The sequence below is a fragment of the Vipera ursinii genome (genome assembly GCF_947247035.1).
Source record: "Vipera ursinii genome assembly, chromosome: 1".
NCBI lineage: Eukaryota > Metazoa > Chordata > Lepidosauria > Squamata > Viperidae > Vipera > Vipera ursinii.
The window spans coordinates 164,763,661-164,787,557 of NC_139512.1; the positions used below are offsets into that span (position 1 = coordinate 164,763,661).

The 23,897-nt window shown below is 38.4% G+C and overlaps 1 protein-coding gene across 3 annotated transcripts in view; it reads right to left on the reverse strand.

Annotated features, from left to right (window-relative positions):
• NCKAP1 (NCK associated protein 1) overlaps positions 1–23,897 on the reverse strand; it is an 86,477-nt gene that overhangs the window by 27,870 nt on the left and 34,710 nt on the right. For all 3 annotated transcript variants that reach the window (XR_014494035.1, XM_083375970.1, XM_083375969.1), the window contains exons 7-16: positions 22,759–22,896; positions 18,246–18,294; positions 15,925–16,081; positions 14,798–14,854; positions 14,076–14,172; positions 13,825–13,931; positions 10,036–10,168; positions 6,878–6,959; positions 5,483–5,541; positions 2,564–2,709 (exon numbers count right to left, since the gene is read on the reverse strand). Coding sequence is in view for 2 of the 3 variants with exons in the window: in XM_083375970.1 (XP_083232096.1) it covers positions 2,564–2,709; positions 5,483–5,541; positions 6,878–6,959; positions 10,036–10,168; positions 13,825–13,931; positions 14,076–14,172; positions 14,798–14,854; positions 15,925–16,081; positions 18,246–18,294; positions 22,759–22,896 (1,025 nt within the window). In the remaining variant the exon portion in view is untranslated. The remainder of the gene's footprint in view (positions 1–2,563; positions 2,710–5,482; positions 5,542–6,877; positions 6,960–10,035; positions 10,169–13,824; positions 13,932–14,075; positions 14,173–14,797; positions 14,855–15,924; positions 16,082–18,245; positions 18,295–22,758; positions 22,897–23,897) is intronic.

Below are 23,897 nucleotides of genomic sequence, written 5' to 3' on the forward strand. Positions count from 1 at the left end.
CAAGGCAAGGATGTCCGTTATCGCCCTTGCTATTTGTATTAACTTTAGAGATATTATTGAACAAGATTCGGAATTCGGAAAAAATTAAGGGGATACAAGTTGGAGATCAAGACTATAGATTGAGAGCATTTGCAGATGATCTGGTTGTTACAGTGACCCAGCCAGAGAATTCTGTTGTGGACCTGATAGAGATAATAACACAATATGGGAAGGTTTCTGGATTTAAAGTAAATATACAGAAAACTAAAATTTTGGCTAGAAACATGACAGTTTCACAGAAGGCCTTCTTGGAAGGATTAACTGGATTTGAGATTGTTAAAAGGGTTAAATATTTGGGGGTAATTTTGTCGCCCTCGAATACAAAGCTATATAAAAATAATTACGAAAAATTGTGGGGGAAAATTCAAAAAGAATTGGAGAGTTGGCAAAAATTGCAATTGACTTTGTTGGGACGGATTGCAGCAGTGAAAATGAATGTCCTGCCCAAATTTTTATTTTTATTTCAAATGATACCGATTCTTAAGAAAGATTCTAACTTGGAGGAATGGCAGCGTGGTATCAATAAATTTGTGTGGGCAGGGAAAAAGCCACGAGTTAAACTTAAGATTATGCAGGATATTCGTGAGAGAGGTGGCCTTAAATTGCCTAATTTTAAATTATATTATGAAGCTGCTGCATTAGTAGGAATAAGTGATTGGATTAATTTGACGCAATCGAGGTTATTAAATCTTGAGGGCCATGATTTGTTGTTTGGCTGGCATGCATATTTGTTGTATGATAAGAAGGTAGGTACCGTGTTTAGGACGCATATTCTAAGACAGGCATTGCTGAGAGTTTGGAAGAAGTATAGACATAAGTTAAGTTGTAAGATACCATTGTGGGCAATTCCAAAACACGCAATAGAAAATATACATGCTGGTTTCAAACACGATGAGACTACCCACAAGGAAATTTTAAGTTTAGAAAGGAATGTTTGGTGTTTGAAATCATATAGCTTCTTGCGAGAAGAGAAGGTTGTACAAACATGGTTTCAATATACTCAGCTACGGGCCAGGTGGAAAGAAGACCAGAAAATTGGATTTGCAACGATTGATGAAAATTTGATAAAGCAAATTAGAAATCAGGGACCTGCACACATTAAACGGATATATCTTGCACTGATTGAGATTGATTCAGAAACAGAGCTTGTTAAGGACTGTATGATAAAATGGGCCCAAAATATCCAGGAAGTTATTACTATGGACATGTGGGAGAAGATTTGGGTGAGGAATGTGAAATTTACTCAAGCTCAAAATTTAAGAGAGAATTTTTATAAGATGTTTTATAGATGGCATTTAGATCCTAAAAAACTTGCAAGTATGTACCCGAATTATCAGCCTAAGTGTTGGAGGTGCGGGGCTGAAGATGCAACATATTTTCACATATGGTGGACATGTAAAAAGGTTAAGGCCTTTTGGATTAAAATCTGGTGGAATATACAGAAGATTTTTAAAAGAAGGATAAAGTTTTGTCCGCAATTTTTTTTGTTGGGAATAATTGTTGATGCTACAGTGGTGGACTCTAAGTTGATGCTGAATTTAATTACGGCAGCAAGACTTTTGATAGGACAATATTGGAAGAAAGAGGAGCTGCCGACCATAGAAGAATGGACTTTAAAGGTTTCCGACCTGGCAGAGATGGCGAAGATATCGGCTTATTTGAAAGATCACTCGCAAGAACGTTATATTATGGAATGGAGAAAGTGGATTGAGTTTATCCAGAATAAGTATAGGGTTAAGAAGTTTTATCTAGCATTTGAATAAGTCTTCTTTCGTGTTTTTTCTTTTCTTTTCCAATTTTCTTTTTTATATATATTTAATAATGTTAAGTTTTGTTTGTTCTTATACAAGTTAGAGGGTGATGGATTTTAGAATTTATGGTTGTTAGTATATGGTTGCTTATGATTGTTTTTATATATATATACCTTGTATTTAGCTCTGGGAAGTCCGGGGGGGGGGGAGGAGGGTGGGGGGGAGGTACGGGGAGGGAAGAGGGAGGGGGGAAGGGGGGAGGCAAGGGAGGGAAGAGGGAGGGGGGAGCTGGGGAGGGGAGGGTCGGGGGGGATGGGGGTTTTTAATGGAAAATTGTATTGTAAAACTTTTCAATAAAAAAAAAAAAAAGATCTATTTCTTACCGCCTCAGGTATGTTATTGTCAACAGGTATATAAGCAATAGCATGGTGAAGAGGCTAGTTTAATCAACTAGATTAAACTGATACAATTTAATAAAATCAGTAGCTATATTCCTGCTCTTCTGTAGGCATCAAATGACTAAAATCCAGATTAAGTTGGTTCCCTTCCAATCTCTGAACTAAAATAGCTCATATGTATTAACAGTGCATTTCTATAATGTCTATTCAAAACTGTTCCATGGAATTCAGTGGGTCCTACACAACAATAAATTGCAATCTAATCGTGTTAACAGCAGAGATTTTGAAGCATTTCTTAATTTATACCTTCTCTTTAGAGACGGGTGAGAAAACATTACAAATATCAAAATTTCAGAATTAAATTAAATGACGTACCAAAATATAGAAAGATCTGATGTTTCAACCAACATTTCAACCAAAGAGTCTACCATTTTTGTGTGGAAAATGATTGTGTTCATCATTTTTCCAAGTTCTCTGTGGTCAGCAAGACTAAGCGAAGCCTTGGACACACTAGTATAAGCCTGTAAATATAAAAAACAAGGAAAATAAACAAAAGACGGATCCCAGGCTAAGACCTATTCCTTCGAGAGAATCTGTCACCATTTATATGGAAATATTTATGTAATAAAACTGAATGAAAAATAAAACAAAATATGCTTTCATTATATTTTGCTTAACTTGGGACAGGTCACTTTTATCAATCACCATTTAGAAAATTTCAAAATGCTCCTTAACAACTTTTTGTGTGTAAACAATTTTGTCTATTTTTAGAAAGGCAATTACAAATAAGCAAAACTGATAAGAGTCATTTGAGAATCTAGGAAGATGATTTTCCCAGTTACTTTTATATAACTGTTCAATCCAGAATTATGGAAGCTATTTATTTTCCTTATAAAAGAGCATTTATTGCTTAAATATTTTTTTATAAAGCTACTTGAGTGGGATGAAAGCCAAATCAGATCAAAATAGTAATGTGCCAATTAGCAATTAAGTAAATATTACTTGAAACAGTATGTTAAAAAAAAATAAGTTTGTTTAGCCAAAAACCTCCTAAGTCCAAATGCAGAATTAAAATTTTAAGCATATTCTCCTATAGCATTTGAAAAAAAAATCCAACATTATATAAAAAAAGACCAGCATGTTCTTCCAACTCTTGTTCTTTGAACAACTGAGGAAAACCAGACTTTACACATTATCTTAAAAAACAACTTCCAAGAAAAACTGATTTGGGTTTAACAATGGGATCTTTCCAGAAGGATACTCTTGAGGTATGCACAATATATTCATCAAGAACAGGCGGGATAACCTTCTAAACTGATTTGGCTATTCAACTGTTATTACAGATCTCTATTTGTAACACCTTATTTTACATTTCTTCAAATAACCTGGTGCTACCTGGCGCTCTTGCTTTAAACAAGAGCCACATCTAAGGTTTATTTTATGAAAAGGCTTGCGCTCCAGATTAAGATGACTGTGTTTTAGAACTTCTAGAAAATATGTCAAAAGACATACCCAATGCTCCAAAGACTGAAGCTAGACAGTCAGAAAAGTGTCACTAGCTTGCTATGTTACGTGAAAATAAATGAATGGTTCATACGTGGCTTATTTGATGCAAACCAAAGCTTGTTCTGCCCAGATACAGCTAGCACGAGAAATGACAAAATTGGAAGCAGCTGTGAAGACTACTGTCTTTAGGACCGCTGGGTAGCCAACAGTGCGGGAGGGGGAGAGGGGAACCGTTTGAATCCACAGGTGTGTCTTCTCATGGTGAGAGCTGAAGAGTTGTTTTGGCAAACTAAAGTTTCTTCTCATAACAATTACCAGAAGATGTACTGGACAATGTGATATGTACTGTCAGAGATGGGAGGGAGAGTTTTCCACTTTTAACTGCTTCCCGCCATTGCTTCAGAGCTAGCTTTTACTTCAGAACTTGCCGGATTGTTTATTGCTTAATAAAGTTAACATTGGAGTTCATCATGTCTCTGGTGTTTTGCTTGGTTGGGCTTATTCAGCTAGAATTTGACAGCAGTTCTGCCAATTGACCAGTCTCTACAATGCCTTGCCAGAATAGCTTGTACCTTCACTGAAACCCACTCCAGAGAATCAATGTTTGATTTAATAGCATCCTACTTCCTGACATCAAAGCAGTTAAAAAAAAATCTAATTTGAGCATTGCTCTTAAAGCCTATATATTGGACTACCCTGAGCTCTTTCCAACATGTCCAATAAGAATCAATGAAATCATACAGGGAAGTTATGCCAACACAAATCAATGTAATGCCCTGTAACAGCAATAAATATGGGAAAACTACAACGTAGGTGGAGAAAAATAACATTTGCTTGCTTGTCAGCAAACCAATTCATGTCTAAGATTAACAAAGGGCTTTTTGTTTTAAAGCCATGAGTTATTGCAATATAAAACATATCCTATGCTTATGAGATGGGAGATGATTAATTAATCATGGACACACTGATTTGTTTCATCATAAAAGACATGGAACGAAGTACACAAATGCCTATTAAAATCTGGGCATATTTCACCTCTAAACCAAGGTATAATTTGATTGAATCAGATCAACGTTGTGTATTGTGTTATACTTTTTTTAACTGCAGATTTTTGAATATACTTAAAAATTAACAACTCAAAATCAATGGAATCTTTGAGAAACTATCTTTCCCATCACTAGGCAGAGCCCATGTAAACAATCTTAGGTTTTTATATTTTGCTTTCTAACTATGTGAATGGTATAGTACCGTATGTTTTATCCTCACATTATGAATATGATTATATGAAACAACATAGTAGGCAACTTCTAAAAACATTTCTATTTAGGAATGATCAGTTGGAAAAATTCTAGATCTACGCCTGTTATTGTTAATTTGTATACTATTTTGTTCCAACTAACCAAACACATATGCAAATTATTCCATGCATGAGAACATGTAGCAAATGTACTTTTTACTAGCAGAGCAAAATGGCAGCTTTAATCATTTAAGTTCATTTATTATTATTTAGTAAATACACTTAAAAATTATTGGCTTGACTGAAAATTAGAAAAAAAGCAAAACACTTTAGAGCAGGGGTCCCCAAACCCCAGTCCATGGACCGGTACTGGGCCGTGTCATGCCAGCAACCGGTCCACACAAACAAGCAAAGCCACATCTGCGAGATGCAGGTAGCACACAAAACTACACACCCTCTGGTCCGCAGAAAAACCTTTCTCCAAGGAACCGGTTCCTGGTGCCCAAAAGGTTGGGGACCTCTGCTCTAGAGTACAAGAAAATAATTCTTACCTGTAATCTAAACCAATCAAGCCTCATTCCTCTGAAGTCAAATACCTCTCCATCTTCAACTGCACCATAGAAGGAAATGAAAAATCAACTCTGTAGCACACTATTAATGCACAATGAAGATAATCCCTCAATTCGTAAAATGTATTTAATATCAGAATTTTGCTGATTATTTTTAGACCTATGCAAAGCTCTCTACATTCTCTAAATAAAAGAGCCTTGGTGGAGCAGTGGGCTAATGCCTCCTTAAGTAACACCAGCTGCCTGCAATTAGTGCAGGTTCGCATCCCACCAGGCTCAAGGTTGACTCAGCCTTCCATCCTTCCGAGGTAGGTAAAATGAGGACCCAGATTGTTGGGGGCAGTTAAGCTGACTTTGTAATAATGCCGCTTGGGGGTGTGTGTGAAAGCCCTAATAAGCAGGCATATACATAGAATGAAGGCTACTGCTAAGCTTGTAAGCCGCCCTGAGTCTTCAGAGAAGGGCGGGATATAAATGGAATTAAAATAAAATAAATAAATAAATAAATAAATAAATAAATAAATAAATAAATAATAAAACTCAGTTTATACAACTAACTGAAATTTGAACTGAGGAAATCTAAGTTTCAACATCTTATTATTGTTATCAGATAATTGTCCTGTGAAACACTGCTAGTCAAAATGTTCAGGGAGACCTAAGTGATATTGGTAATTTTCCACAGAGTTCTTAGTTTCTGAAAATACTTTTCAAGGAATCTTCTCAATTTAGCATCTCTGCCAACTGTACCTGCACTGGACATTACAGTCTACAGTAAACTGAAGAGATCAAGCATAGGCAAAGATAATGCCACATTAGCTTTCAAGAGTAGGGTTATCTAGAAGAAGATGAGTTTATATTTGAAAATGAAAGACTGACAGCTCAGTTTCTGACAGTGGGCAGTTGCTTTTAAAAAAAAAACACATGCAGGAAAGAAAAGAATGACACTTATTGTTCAAAGACACTTATTCACTTGGTTAAAACAGCTGCATGAAACATATACCTCTCTATATATTTGTGTGTACAACGTTATTCAGAATGATAAAAAGCAGGAACCAGCACTTTCAAGCAAGAACACTTCCACTATTATAGGTGCCCCCGAACAAATAAATAAATAAGATATACTAAAGGTCCAAACCTCACAATGTTGTTTGTAAATATTAAGATCTTGCGACATATGGATATCTCACAAGATTTCTATTCTTATGCCACTGTCTGGTATAAGGGAGTAGCTTTTAATGAGGAACGAAGATTATGGAACTCAACGAAACCATACTCCTTTTAAACCCTTTAATCTCATTCTCTCTCTTTCACTCACTCACTCACTCACTAACACACACACACACACACACACACACACACACACACACACACACTTACCTTGTTTCACACTCAAGGAAGTCATAGTGTTTACAAAAGAGGACATAATGATGGATTCATCTTCAGGGCACACCGAAAGATTCTAAATATTAAAATGTATAAAGGGAACAAGTTACAACATTGGTTAATTCTGTAATCAATCACTAACTGCAAGTAACCACAAAAGGGAATTCTTTATATGTACACACAAACACACTCACTTACAAACTCTATATCACATCACCACCAGATGGATTTGTAGCTGGCTGACAAACCGCACTCAACAAAGTCCTCAATGGAACTACATCCACATGGAGAGAAGTAAGCAGTGGAGTACCACAAGGCTCTGACTTAGGCCCCGTAGTCTTCAAAATCTTCATCAATGACTTAGATGAGGGAATAGAAGGGGAACTCATCAAATTTGCAGATGACAGTAAACTGGCAGGAATAGCCAACACCCTATAAGACAAGCTCAGGATCCAAAAAGATCTTGAGAAACTTGAACAATGGGCCCTATCCAACAATATGAGTTTTAATGTGGAAAAAAGCAAAATTTTACATTTAGATATAAGTGCAGATTAGGCGAGACCTGGCTCAAAAACAGTAACTATGAGAGGAATCTTGGAGTCCTAGTAGATGATCACTTGACTATGAACCAGCAGTGTACAGCAGTAGCTAAAAAAGCTAATACACACCTGGGTTGTATAAAAAGAGGCACAGAATCAAGATCACACGAAGAATTAGTACTGCTTTATAAAACCCTAGCAATACTGCAACCAAATTTGATCACCATACTACACCATATTGAAAAAAAGTTCAGAGGAGAGCAACTAAGATGATCAAAGGCCTGGAGTCTAAAACATGCGAAGAACAGGTGTAGGACTTGGATTTGGCTAGTCTAAAAAAAAAAGAAGAAATAGGGGTGACATGATAGCAGTATTCCAGTATTTGAGGGGCTGCCACAAAGAAGAGGGGGTCACATTATTCTCCAAAGCACCAGAGGGCAGGACAAGAAACAATGGCTGGAAACTGATCAGAGAGAAGCAACCTGGAATTAAGGAGAAAGTTCCTAACAGTGAGGACAATTAACCAGTGGAATTAGCTTGCCTTCAGACATCCTGGGCCCTCCATCACTGGAGGTTTTTAAGAAGAGACTGGACAGTCACTTGTCTGAGATGGTATAGGTTCTCCTGCTTCAGCAGGGGGCTGGACTAGAAGACCTCCAAGGTCCCTTCCAGCTGTATTGTATTGTACTGTATTGATAAAGAGGTGCTTTGAGACCTATGAAAGTGTGGATTTAACAAGTGCCTGCAATTCTTTAAAGCAATGACTTCTTTTCCTGGGATTGTTTAGTTGCCTTCTGCTTTAAACTGATGTAGGAAGGCTGTTGTTCACATTCCCACAAAATCCAAGCACTGAATCTAAAGTGCCAATACACACACACACACACACACACACACACACACACACACACACACACAGAGACGTTAGGAAGTTTTCCTTCCCCATTACTTGCATCCCTTGCCAGATATATATGTAGATAAACTCTAAGTGGTGTTGACAGTATATAAAGTCTGATGCATGCAATCTATGTATAAAAGAGTTAGGGTGAGTAATAATAAGGAGAGTATATCATTTTATAGACAGTATTAAAAAAATAAAATCAACCCATAGTATTTAATCTGAAATCTGTTCTTAATGTTGTTTCATGGCTATCAGGCTACAATAATTACAAAGTACAACAAAAAATGAACTATATATTTAACACTCCCCCCTATCTATATAAATCTAAGAGGTTATTGATGAAAGCAGGAAAACTAGTGATTTTAATTAAAGATATTTGAGAACTTTTACAAGTCAAATGCTGACATCCAGGGATAGTCAACCTAACAGTTAATATCAAATGTTTTAGAAAACTTGTCTTAACCAGGCTATGTAGAGCTGAAATGCATGGAAGTTCAGGTTATGGAAGAGGACTTCCTTCTGAGTCCTAAAGTGCCATATAAATGACTTATTTTTATAAATACCTATCTATATATGTATATTGTATAATTACAACCTAATTATCTGAAGGACCATCTCTCTTTTTTTTTGGAAGCTATCCAAACATTAGACATGGGGAAAAGACATTCTAAAAATGCCACTGATGACCAAGGTTCACACATAGAGTACTCTAAAAGGGACGGAGGCTTCCTCACAGTTCCATGGAGCGTATTTCCTGTTTAGTTGCGCAGTCACAACCCATTTCTTTCCCCAGGTTTTTCTTAATTAATGAGAGTGGCCATTTTCAACACACATTTTTAACTTTTTGTCTACAGTTTGTTGTTCAGTTTCTGTTACCATCTCAACAACCCAGCTAAGTACATAAATCAAATAAAAATAAATAAACATTCAAAGCTTACTAAACTACACTAATAAAAGAGGGGAGAGAGGCACTAGTTGCTTACTTTAATGTTTTCACTTCTGCTGTGAGGTCCTCACAGTCCTTTTCCTTATGAGAAGAAACTTCACCATTATTATATGCATCTATGGTTTAAAATGTAAGCACACGGATAACTTATTTTCCCTTCTGAACAGCGCAGGGGTAGGCAACCTCCGCTCTTTTATGACTCATGGACTTCAACTGAGGACCCAGATTGTTGGGGGCAATTAAACTGACTTTGTAATAATGCCGCTTGGGGTGTGTGTGAAAGCCCTAATAAGCAGGCATATACATAGAATGAAGGCAACTGCTAAGCTTGTAAAGCCGCCCTGAGTCTTCGGAGAAGGGCGGGATATAAATAGAATTAAAAAAAACAAAAACTCCCAGAATTCCTGAGCCAGCATATCTGGCTCAGGAATTCTGGGAGTTGAAGTCCATGAGTCATAAAAGAGCGGAGGTTGCCTACCCCTGGCCTAATGAATCTTTGATGAAGGACAAGTGTTGAGCCCCATCTAGTGGACACTGGAAAAAGTGACTTATTGTAAATAAAGCAATTTTGTCCTTCCAGACAAAATATGGACACCTTAAAAATATTTTTGTCACTAGTGCATCTTTTTATGGTGACTAACAGGAAACATAGACTTTTATACTGACTTTAAACAGGAATTTCAACAACAACAACAAAAAAAGCACAACAGTATTTAATCCAACTCTTGTAAATTTTATCAGATTTCATGGCAAAATCTTCACCACTCACCTGTACAAGTTCATTTAAAACAACTGCATCAAAACCTGATAGATACTGAACATAGTATCTCTGCATCACTGGGCCATATTTTCGTACGTGTGCTCTAAGCTCTTCCATGTAGAAAATCAGTTCTGCTATGTGCCTGAAGGAACAGAACAAAGCAGGTGGCTGACAAGTGGGTGGAAAAAAAAACCCCTGTAAATCTGTAGTGAGTGAGGAAAAAACCAACAGCTCGACTTTTTTGCTTTTAACTTATATTGTTTTCACTGAGGCAGAATTTTAAAGGGAAGAGAATTAAACAGGGTACCTCATGGAAAGAATACATGAAAGTCTCTCTTCATGCAAATGTAGAAGAGCAGGCAGAGCTGAGAGGGCGGAGTTAAATGCACCATAAATTTAGAACTCTTGTGTTGGCACAAGAGCTCTAACTCCAGCTCCCCCTTGAATTCCATGGACCCTTAGCACCAATTTAGTGCTGACTAGATTCTTGAATATACACTTCACTAATTCAACTATGCTGCAATCTTGATTTTTTGCGCCTGACAGCAAACATTTTATGTTTGTCCCAGTTACATAATTAAGAGGAAACATATTTAAAAAGTACGCTTGAAAGACAGGGGGAGAGGGGACAAATGGAAGGGATGAATCATCTAGCAAGCTTGTCTTCTAGCTGAATGGGAAGGAAGATGTAAGGGGCCCAAGGAGAGGGAGGGCCACCAGTGATGCTGTGGTCTCTTGAGATGTAGACCCTTTTCCTGTGGCCTTTGGAAACCCGTCTGGGATTGATTTCCTGCCAGTTTCAGATGTAAAACACGTGAAAACTGTATAAGGTAAAGGTTCCCCCGCACATGCGTGATAGTCGTTTCTGACACTAGAGGCCGCTCATTTCCATTTCAAAGCTGAAGAGCCAGCGCTTGTCCGAAGACATCTCCGTGGTCATGTGGCTGGCATGACTAGACGCCAAAGGCGCATGGAACGCTGTTACCTTCCCACCGTAGTGGTCCCTATTTTTCTACTTGCATTTTTATGTGCTTTCGAACTGCTAGGTTGGTAGAAGCTGGGACGAGTAACAGGCGCTCACTGTTATGCAGCACTCGGCATTCAACCCGCCAAACTGCCGACCATCTGATCAACAAGCTCAGCATCCTAACCCACTGAGCCACTGCGTCCCTGAAAACTGTATAATAAACCTCAAAAAGTAAAGGGCCCCACCCACAAACAAATTTGTGCTGTGGTTCCACCCGTTTGGAAGAATGCAGTCTCTTAAAATGTTGCTCTTGACAACTAAAAGGTTGCACACTTCTGCTACAGAGAAGAGACAGAGGGGAAGGGTTAAAATGTTCCTGCTTTAACAGGCACACAGAGATGGAGGTCTGAAACAAAACCTCTATGATAAATGAGACATTTACTGAACTATTGGCCTTCAATTAAAAACAAGGGCATATATCCAAGAGCACTGCAGGGACTACTCCCATACAATGAGTCTTGCCTTTTGAAAGAAGCTGATGGATAATGTCCATAAGGTCCTGTCAGCCTAGTCCAGTGATGGTGAACCTTTTAGAGCAGACATGTCAAACACAAGGCCCGGGGCCCAGATCCAGCCCGCAAAGTGGTTTCATGCGGCCCGCAAAGCCATCCTGGAAACAGTGAGGGAACGGCCCCCATTGCCTTGGCCCTGGCCCAGAGACCCTCCTTCTGCCAGAGACCCTCAGATCTGTCCCACTCTTGCCCAGGCCCCCATAGGCACCCTTGATGCGAATGAGGTAGAGCTGGCCATGCCCACCCAGTAGGCCATACGCACATGCCCACCCAGTAGGCCACGCCCACCCAGGCCATACCCACCTGGCCCCCTGCGGGCAACTGCAATGCTGATGAAATTGAATTTGAGTTTGACACCCCTGTTTTAGAGACCAAACTGCAACCCAAAACCCACTTATGTATCATCGTGTGCCGGGTGGGTGAGGCTGCAGTGGTAACAGCAGACTGGGTGGGACTAAAAAGTTTAATCAATTCCAACTTTACGAGATCTTTTTTTCCCCCCACGAGAAGTTGAAAATGATTGATTGATTGAACCTTTTTTTTTTTTGCACACGGCGGCGGAGGCCTAAAGCGAAAAGTTTTTATAAAACCCAGCTGAAGGCCTAGGACTGGGGCAACGGCGCGTGTGCCCACATTGAGGGCTCTGCGTGCCACCTGTGGCACTCGTGCCATAGGTTTGCCACCACGGGCCTAGTCTAAGGGACAAAGAGTGGCACACTTTCCACAGAATTTTGATAAAAAAATCAAAGATTGGCTTATCTATGAATGGGCTTATTCGAGAATAAATACAGTATGCATTGCAAAAGGAAAACAATCTGTGATGATGGAAATTATACTATAAAATGAATACATGTGTGTGCGCACACACTTCATTAACTTTAAGTATAACGTGTTCAGTGAAGCTTTTGTTTGTGGCTGACCTATCACATTTCACAACAGAACAAACTGGTTTTGAGATCTAACATAGTTTTAAAGATTGGCTTACAGCACAACAATCCATGTATGTGAATTAATCGACATAAATATTTTAAATCTCTTTAGGATAGTCAGAACATTTTTGAGAGCTTTTCATTTGAGAGATATTGGAACATTCTTTGCACTGACTCACCCAGTGTGCATTAGTACAGTATGCATCGTATTTATATTATTTATTTACATCTCATCTTTATTATTTCTAATGCATAAAATTAAATTAATTAAAATTATCAATACATTATTCTCAAAGTCCTCTCAGCAGCCTTCTCACCATCACTGCAATAATACAGTAAAGATTTGCTGATGGGAACATGTTTCAGATTCCACCTTAGTTATTTATGTGGTGAAAGCAGAGAAAATAATAACAGAACTACTAAATATCTTTATTAATATGATCTTTTCTGTTAGGGCTCCATTACTTTCTCGTCTGTTCGCTTTTTATAGAGAAATTAATGCTTTTGGGGAAACTAATGAAAGGCCCCGTCCAGTTTCATTTAATTAATACAATGTTGTTTTCAATTTGCATCTTATCTCGTTTTTATTTTTCAACTTTCTAAAAATTGCTAGTAGTCAATATTTTAAATTAATGAAACATTTGTATTGTAATCTAGTTTTCATACAGTGCAGTAGTGTAGTTCCCTATGTAATACTGGTATGGCACATATTCAAATCATCATGCCATATAAATCCTGCCTTATAAACCTTGAAATACAACTTTCAATCAACACACACAACCAGGTTTTGATATAATTTCATATTTACAATGACCCCTCAGCAGCTATGATATAGAGGACATTTATTTACTCTATCAAGTGATAAAAGCTGTCTAGGATCATGGTATATAAGCAGTAAAGGTAAAGGTTCCCCGGCACATGCGTGCTAGTCGTTTCTGACTCTAGGGCTCATCTCTGTTTCAAAGCCGAAGAGCCAGCGCTTGTCCGAGGACGTCTCTGTGGTCATGTGGCCGGCATGACTAGATGCCAAAGGCGCACGGAACGCTGTTACCTTCCCACCGTAGTGGTCCCTATTTTTCTACTTGCATTTTTATGTGCTTTCGAACTGCTAGGTTGGCAGAAGCTGGGACAAGTAACAGGCGCTCACTCTGTTACGCGGCACTTGGGATTCGACCCGCCAAACTGCCGACCTTGTGATCGACAAGCTCAGCATCCTAACCCACTGAGCCACTGCGTAAGCAGTACCCAGTATCAAAAGGCAAACGAATCATAAGCTGCCAAGAAACATGACCCTGTGCCCCCCCCCCCGTTATTCTAGCTATTGCCTTACTTATCTATGAAATCATCCGTGCTTTTCTTAGGCATATTATCTGCATGTCGAAGCAGCCAAATAATTTCATCACGAGCAAAGGATAGTGCCATAAATACAAACAGGGCCTGAAAAGAAAGAGAGACATTTATTAAAGTGATTCATTTCTAAAGAAGGTGCGCATATCAAATTGAATTGTCCAGAATGACGAAGCAACAGAATTAGTAATTCTGAAAGAAAATGTTTCTTTTCCGGTAGCATCATTTATTTACCTTGGGACCTAAGAGTCCTGGTTGATCTGACAGGACAGTGGCTAGCTCTTTTAGTGCAGACCGTAAAAACTTGCGCCTTTCTCTGTGCATTGAACCGCTGTTTGAAAAATACAAATGTTATGATTAACATTACCAATGTATTACATTTCAGAAATAAATCTCAAGTTGTTTGGGAGTCTCTGGTCTACTGAGAATTCATATAATTCCGCAGTCTAATTATTTTTATGTTAAAGCCTACTATTAATAAACACTACTTTAAATGTTTTTTACAGTCAGTGTTCTAGAATTGTTTAACATCTACTTTGTAATTCTGCACTTAAAGCATTTTAACAAAAATATACAATTCAAGAACAGATCAACTATGAAAGAAAGCATAGAGTGAGTTGCATGATAGAAAACATATACTTGGATTCAACAATCCAGCTGAGAAAGCCAGAGGATAATTGTGTTCACTCACAAAGAGACATGTCAATATTTTCCCCCATGAAATAAATTCAACAAAAGAAAACATTCCCCCACCCCACCCCAAACTAACATTTCTGAATTGTGTGGTTCTGCAGCTTCAAGAAGGGGAAAGGAGAAAAAAAAATCAGAATGGCCTTCACTTTGTGAAATAGGATCTAAATCTATCTCCTAACTTTATTGATACAGCTATAAAATTTAGATGAGTATGAATACATAATTAACAGCCTTCTAAAACTGTTACTTTGTAGTACACTTACGCATGTGATACAGCAGCCTCCTTGCACTCTCTTATGTCATTTATACGCTTGTTATAGCTGCAAATATAAATAAAATGTGTAAACAGTGGTGTAAATTTTCGGTGACTCTAGTTACAAAAGACAAGGAAATCTTCATTTACTTTCCTCAAAGCTCAAAGCCTTATTTATTTAATATATATAAATCCAATATAAACATAGAAAAAATAGAAATAGAAAAAGTCTTATGTATCTTTTTTTTTGCAGAAGCAGAAGGCAAGCAATAAGAACATTTTAAATTAAGATTTAATTTAGATGTTAAATAACTCCAACTCATGCCTACTGTTTCTAGAGGCCTTTGTTTTTTAATTCTCATAATGCTTTTGGTTATTTCCTTTATCAGAATATTTACCCTAGCAGTCAATTCTCTTTTGGCTTTTCTCAGGACATCAACCGGCAACTTTCCAGGCATTACTTCAAGATATATCCAATTCTTCTTGCATAATAGAAACCATGTCTGTCTGTCTATCTGCCGGTCTTATTTAATTTTTTCAATTTCAGAAACAGTTTTCAGCTTAGAAAGAAAAGGATGATCTTTAAAAATATAGCCCAAAAACCTTCTGGGAGGACTAGATGAACCCCCTTCTAGATATGATCAATGAAACATTTACATGCTTCAATAATTATCAAATTAAATATGTACTAGTAATTCAACATGTCTTTCTTCAGGTTCAACGCTATGAATACTGTAAATTTAAAGTAAAATCAAACCTATTAATGAACATTGAAACATGTACCTGAGACTTCAATAGATCTAATTCTCTCTGGTCCTAAAGGATACGGTGGACAAATTTCTCTGATCTTACCTTCTAATTTCATGAGTGTTGAATCTGTTAATACTACTAACAGATATTCGTATTATGGACCCTAATTAAACTTAAGTTCTAAAATAACTTTAAAGGCAACCTTAGCTTCATCTTAACAAGACTTGACCAGAAACATCTGAGTATGATAAAGCTACAAATGTGTGGGGTGAGGTGGAAGATAACAGATGCTGCTGTTTCTACCCATCTCTTAGTGATGAATTATCTAGATTTTCTTCTATTTTTTTATCATACCTCAATCATCATAATTTTTTTTTAAAAACATACCCTCTTATGTTCACAAACAAATCTTCAGCAGCTTTATGAATATGAAAAACTTCATCCCGAAAGAGTGCCAAGCAAGAGCTGCTTTGAAGAGCAAGTTTCCAAAGGGTCAAAGCTGTTGTGTCATTATTCAGGATTCCATGGCACAAAATAAATCCAACTTTAAGATGAGGGGAAGAAATTCACGAAGTTATAAAAATAATTATTAAGAATTGAAGCAAAATACTAAGATTCAAATCCATTACATTCTACCCACAAAAATAAAATAAAATAAAATAGATCATGCATATTTTTGATTGTATCCAATTAAATATGTCTTCAACCTGCCTGATCTTAACATACAATTGTTTTAACATCCCTGTACAGTTTAAAACAGACATGTCAAACTTGCGACGTCACATAACGTCACGCAATGTATCGGGACGGTTTTGCCATTGCCGGCAATGGGGTGAGTGTGGCTTCCGGATGATGCGTCCGGCCCACAGGCCAGCAATTTGACACCCCTAGTTTAAAATAATCACTGTCCAGTCCTCACTTAATGACCACTCATTCAGTGATCATTTGAAATTACAACAGCTCCGAATGAGGAAAACAAGCATTCCCAGGATCCTGTGATCACAATGTAGATACTTGGCAAATGGCTCACAATTATGACGTTGCAGCATTTTTTTGGTCGTGCGATTACCATTTGTAACATTCACTGCTAACTTTTGACAAGCAATCAGGAGGCCACAAATGGCAATCACAAAAGTGTGGGCAACCAATGGGATTGTTGCAGCTGACACTATTAATAGGCCAGGTCAGATGACATCATGCCGTATGACCACTTTGTTTGGCAATGGAATTCCTGGTCCCAATTACAATCTTTAAGCGAGGACTACCTTTTAATGTTTTTATTGTTTTAAAAAGGTTGCTAGTATTTTTAATTGTAATTCTTTTTAAATTGTAAGACATCCAGAGTCATTGACTGAGATGGGCAGTCATAGAAATTGAATGAATAAATAAATAAATATCTATACAGAACATACAAAATGACTTTTCACCATCTGTGTTCCCCTAGAGCCGTTCCACCCGATCTGAATCCCAACAGTACCTGGTGACTCCCATTGTTTTATGGAACAAAAGGGTAACAGCATACGACAAGCAACCATATGATCCATGGTTAATTAAAGTTATATTAAAATGTAATCAAATTAATTTTTTATCGGGGCTTTGTCCACTTTTGAGAGCCTAGCAACACCAGATGCAAAAAGGTTTTTTATTCTGTCTCCAAAGAATAAATTTCCTACCTCACTCTCCCTCCTTCTGGCTTGTCTCTCCAGAAAAGAGAAACTAAAATCTTCTTCCCCTGGTCAATCTCCTCTTCCCCTTTAAAAATCCCTCCCCAAGAGCCCCACCCCGCTCCCAGCCTCTGCGGGGGGCCTCTGGAGCTCCCAACCTCTCTGCTGAATCCTCAGAGTTCTGGCAAAGCCTCCCAGCCAGCGCTGATCCCCCAATTCCCCTCTCCGTTACACTTCCTTCCTTCCTTCTCTCCTTTTCATCTCTTTCCTTCCTCCACGCTCAGGAAGGGGTGATGGGAGAGGGAGAGATTGCCAGCGCTGCCATGTTGCTGCTGGTCTTGCTATCCCGCGTGTGGGGGGGTGCCTGTCCCAGTGAAAGGAAAGCCTCATGGCTGCAAGGCTGGAAGTGCTGGTGGGGGTGGGGGTTGGTGCTGATCTACAACCTGGTTGCGTCCATCAAAGCCAGAACGCACTCAGCCTAAGATCCACTGGAATCAGCAAGGAGCTGCCTTGCCACCTCTGCCCTGCCCCCCGAGTGTGCGCACAGCAGACAGCCAGTGCTGGCGTCCCGGGTAAAGTCAGCATGCGTGACAAGACAGCCAGCAGGGACACTGGACTCTGCTTGCGCACGCACGCAGGGGGCAGGGCGGGGCTGCCCCGTGGATTTAATGCTGAGCGCGTTCTGGCTTTGATGGATGCAATCAGGTTGTAGATCAGCACCTGGTCAGCCCGGGCCGGGCCGAGGTGCAGCGGGCCAATCCTTTGCTCTTTTCAGAGCAGGTCCCCGGGCCAGATGGAATCACATGTCGGGCCGCATCTGGGCCGCGGGCTTTGTGTTTGACATGTCTGGTCTAAAACATCAGCTGAAGATGAAAAGCATCATTTTATGCCACTAGACTAAAAAATTATGGTCAAAGCCATGAATATTTTGGGGTAGAGAATAGCACAATTGTTCTATTCGCTCAACAATTTCTTACATATTGATACTGTGACATCACGATAAAGAACTTTAATTGCGAGCAAATCAGTAAAATTTAAACTTACAAATTATCCATTTTTCCATTGTATCCAGAGAGAGATATTCACATGGCATCTGTTTAAAAAAGTAAATTTTAATCACCAATGGAAAACAGCAATCTAGTTAATATAAGATTTATTTTCATCTAACATCTACTTACATTTGAAATAAAAGCAATCTTTCAGGAAAATATAATGTACAGATATTTCAGGATTATAAAAATGGTTTAAATTGTATTTTTCAATACAGATAAAGCTAAAACGGCTTAATCTGTATTTTGCTTTAAATATCATGTCTGTTACAGTTACTTAGTTCTGGACTGGCAGGTTCAAAATGCAATGTCAGGACAGTTTAGCTACAATTCTGCAAGGCAGTGGGAAGGAAGGTGTTCAGTTTAATAGAAGCGCAGATGTTGTTATGATCTAACAATTACATATAAATACACTCTTGACTTCTTCTGATTTGTCCTGAAATATACTTCTCCTTAGAATTGTGAAGACCATTAATATTGAATTGAGACTTATTATTCAATTTTGGCTCAGAGACATACTTTCTATCCTGTATTTAGAGATGAGTTAACTTTTCTTTGTGATGATTCTCATGGAAGCCCCTTGGGAGAATTTAATGGCTTCATCATCACAAATTTGCCAACTGCGATAGCCGCAGGCATAATTCTAATAGATCAGTGCTGTCCAACGAAGCATAACTAAATATACTTATTGCATATATAAACACAGCATGTAGGATATGTGGAATGAAAAAAAATTAAGCAAGCTCTATTTATAGACTAACAATTTGTTATTTACTTCGATTCTGTAATTTAAAATTTTAACATCCACAACATAAAAATTACAATGCTATGCTTAATGGCCCAAGTGTAATCTGACTTGCAATAAAATTAATAAAGAGAACTAGAGATAGAAGCTTGTATGAGAAAGTCAGCTTAATTCGGTGATGCCATTATGATAAGGTTGAATAAAATTCATTCATGATGTAAAGCTATAATGGGAAAAAACCTCCCCTCCTCATAATTATACAACACAGAGATCCTCTACTAATAGGGGACATTCAAAAACAATACTTCTTTACATAATGACTGGTTAAAATATGGAAAATTCACTGCCATCTGACAATTGGACTTTCTTGACTTTTTTTTTTAAAAAAAACACATTTCACTTCTCATCCAAGAAGCTACTTCAGATCTTTGATGAGAAACGAAACATTTTTTTTAAAAAAAAACTAAAACAAAAACAAAAAAAGAAAGAAAGTCCAGTTGCCTTTTGGAAAAGCATCCTTAGTCAACCAGGACCTCAAAGATTGAGACTCTCCACAGACATTCACCACCATCTGATTTGGTGATATTCATTGATTTACATGGTTTTTAAAAAGGGACTGGACAATATTATTTTTGGGCAGGGTTATCCATGCCTACTAACATTGGTAGCAGAATTTGATAGGTTCGGGTATATAATAATAATAATAATAATAATAATAATAATAATAATAATAATAATAATAATAATAACAACAACAACAACAACAACAAAACAACAATATAATAATATATTACAATATAATAATAATAACAACAATAACAACAACAACAACAACAACAATAATAATAATAATAATAATAATAATAATAAAGTTGGAAGGGACCTTGGAGGTCATCTAGTCCAACCCCCTGCTCAGGCAGGAAACCCTATACCATTTCAGGCAAATGGCTGTCCAGTCTCTTCTTAAAAACCTCCAGTGTTGGAGCATTCACCAGCTCTGGAAGCAGGTTGTTCCACTGGTTAATTGTTCTAACTGTCAGAAAGTTTCTCCTTAGTTCTAGGTTTCTTCTCTCCTTGACTAGTTTCCATCCATTGCTTCTTGTCCTGCTTTCAGGTGCTTTGGAGAATAGCTTGACTCCCTCTTCTTTGTGGCAGCCCCTGAGATATTGGAACACTGCTATCATGTCACCCCTCACCCTTCTCTTCGTTAAACTACACATACCCAATTCCAGCAACCGTTCCCTATAATAATAATATGTCCTGAACTAAAGACAGTAGAAGAGAATTCTCTTGCCAGCGTTCCAATTGAAAGCCTTCAGAATGCTTTTATATTGGAACAGACAGACTTCCAATTGGTCAGTAGATTGCTTTTTAATTTACGTATGGGAAAAATCACTAATGTAGAAAATTAATTAATGTACACACAGCATTAATAATAATTTGTTTGTATCGATTTAATCCCCATTGTACTACCTTGCAGTGTTTGGGGCGGCTAAATATTCCCAGATACCAGACCACTATATTAACTGGGTTAATATAAGATTCCCCCATCTAAGTTAAAAGATCAATGCATAGTTTATGATTTAGCATGCCATTATCTCAGCCAGTATTTTAAGCTTTTAAATCCATCCATCATCACATTTCTCAATTGCCCATCTCCCCCAATGAGGGACTCTGGGCACTGTACAATAAAACGTTAAAATACATACAAAAGAGTAAATATAAACGTTAAAAATGTTAAGAGGAGACAAGAGATTAAAGCTAGTTAAGAGGAGAAGGGAGGGTTTTCTGGGGACTGAACAGCCTCATGGCTGCATGCTCCCCTGGGCTCCCCAAATGAAGCCACAGAAGCATGACTGATTAAATTTATATAGTTATTTGTTTGGATAGAAGATGTTAAGCAAATACAGTCATGGCCGAAATTGTTGGCACCCCAGAAAGTTTTCCAGAAAATCAAGTATTTCTCACAGAAAAGTATTGCAGGAACACATGTTTTGCTATACACAGGTTTATTCCCTTTGTGTGTATTGGAACACAACAAAAAAGGGAGGAAAAAAAGCAAATTGGACATAATGTCAAACTAAACTCCAAAAATGGGCTGGACAAAATTATTGGCACCCTTAACTTAATATTTGGTTGCACACCCTTTGGAAAAAATAACTGAAATCAGTCGCTTCCTATAACCATCAATAAGCTTCTTACACCTCTCACCCGGAATTTTGGACCACTCTTCCTTTGCAAACTGCTCCAGGTCTCTCTTATTGGAAGGGTGCCTTTTCCCAACAGCAATTTTAAGATCTCTCCACAGGTGTTCGTTGGGATTCAGATCTGGACTCATTGCTGGCCACTTCAGAACTCTCCAGTGCTTTCTTGCCATCCATTTCTGGGTGCTTTTTGACGTATGTTTGGGGTCATTGTCCTGCTGGAAGACCCAAGATCTTGGACGCAAACCCAGCTTTCTGACACTGGGCTCTACAGTGTGACCCAAAATCCTTTGGTAATCCTCAGATTTCATGATGCCTTGCACACATTCAAGGCACCCAGTGCCAGAGGCAGCAAAACAACCCCAAAACATCATTGAACCTCCACCATATTTCACTGTAGGTACTGTGTTCTTTTCTTTGTAGGCCTCATTTCGTTATCAGTAAACAGTAGAATGATGTGCTTTACCAAAAAGCTCTATCTTGGTCTCATCTGTCCACAAGACGTTTTCCCAGAAGGATTTTGGCTTACTCAAGTACATTTTGGCAAACTGTAATCTTGCTTTTTTATGTCTTTCTGTCAGCAGTGGGGTCCTCCTGGGTCTCCTGCCATAGCGTTTCATTTCATTTAAATGTCGACGGATAGTTCGCGCTGACACTGATGCTCCCTGAGCCTGCAGGACAGCTTGCATTCCTTTGGAACTTGTTTGGGGCCGCTTATCCACCATCCGGACTATCCTGCGTTGCAACCTTTCATCAATTTTTCTCTTCCGTCCACAACCAGGGAGATTAGCTACAGTGCCATGGGTTGCAAACTTCTTGATAATGTTGCGCACTGTGGACAAAGGCAAATCTAGATCTCTGGAGATGGACTTGTAACCTTGAGATTGTTGATATTTGTCCACAATTTTGGTTCTCAAGTCCTCAGACAGTTCTCCTCTTTCTGTTGTCCATGCTTAGTGTGGCACACACAGACACACAATGCAAAGACTAAGTGAACTTCTCTCCTTTTTATCTACTTTCAGGTGTGATGTTTTCATTGCCCACACCTGTTACTTGCCCCAGGTGGGTTTAAAGGAGCATCACATGCTTGAAACAATCTTATTTATCCACAATTTTGAAAGGGAACCAATAATTTTGTCCAGCCCATTTTTGGAGTTTTGTTTGACATTATGTCCAATTTGCTTTTTTTCCTCCCTTTTTTGTTGTGTTCCAATACACACAAAGGGAATAAACCGGTGTATAGCAAGACATGTGTTCCTGCAATACTTTTCTGTGAGAAATACTTGATTTTCTGGAAAAATTTCTGGGGTGCCAACAATTTCGGCTATGACCGTACATCATTTAACTTATGTTAACCTACATTTAGGCATAATACATGAACTCAACAAAAAAGCTGAATTCAGAGGATGACCGAGGCTGGTGGATGAGAGTTCACCATTCTTGTTCCCACCCATCATCCGAACTGCCCCTCCCCTACGGCATGAGGACGTATCAAAGAGGGAAGGGATTTCTGGTTTCAAGGCATAAGTGTAATGCAGATCAATCAAAGAGTGACGTACTGTGTCTGACTGTGCAGGATTAAGCATTGTGCTGGGAGCACTGATGAGGCTCAAGAGCTGGGCATTTCTCCACTGATCAGCTGAAAGGTTCCGACGAGGGTAGACCATTTGAAGTGAGATTAGGGCATCTGAAAGAGCCTAGAGCACAAATTAATCATAAATCAAGACATACATTTTAAAAAGGGATCATTAATAAAAAAAACATTCGAATCTAGTGTCGCGGTACTTTCAAACATCCAATGTTACTACTCGTGTTTCAGAAATTCATAGCAGAACTTGAACGCTGACTCCAATTTGCCTGCTACAAAGTAGCATGTAAAATACACCCTGCTGTTTTTAAGTGCCTGTACATCCAGAGAACCAACAAGCTAAGCCTGGATCAAAACAGCTGTGATGGGAAACAGTAAATTCACATTTTATCTCTGGCTGAAAAACAAACAAACAAACAAACAAAAAAACCTATTACTTCTTGCTATTTATTACCAAGGCTTATACATCAGTCCAAAAGTAATTGACTCTAAATGGCTTACACTTCCATATTCTGTAACCAGATTAAAAACAAATAAAATACACTCAATGTATCATCATCACCTCATATGCAAAGAGCCAAAATCCAATTAAAACAGATATTCCTCCTGCAGGAAAGAGAGAGACTCAAAACACACCAGCTTCTGTAGCCTTCTTGAAAAGCCATATATATATTATCTTACTAAAATACCAAGTGGGTTGGGGGCTAATCAGATTTTGAGGGGGAGGAGAGAAACACAGCTCACCCCCACAGCCCTTGCAATGAAAGAATAATCAGTTCACAAGTCTCGGCATCTTATTGAACAAGCACACACCACAGGGAGGATGTGTTCTCTAAACATTCAGCTGCCGAATTGTGAAGCATTTTAAGGTACTTTGAATTGCACTGGCAGCCATCCCATGCAGTTCTGAAAGAACAGGCACTGGATAATGGGCAATCAAGTGGCATTCATAACTAGCTGAGCTCTTGCGTTTTGGACTGCCTCTACTACCTAGGTACCTTTAAGGGCATGTAAAGTGCATTGCACTACCGCAGTTGAAAAGTAGCCAAGGCACCTTAACTATGAGGAGGACTTGATTCGGAAAAGGCCATATAACCAGCACACAAGATG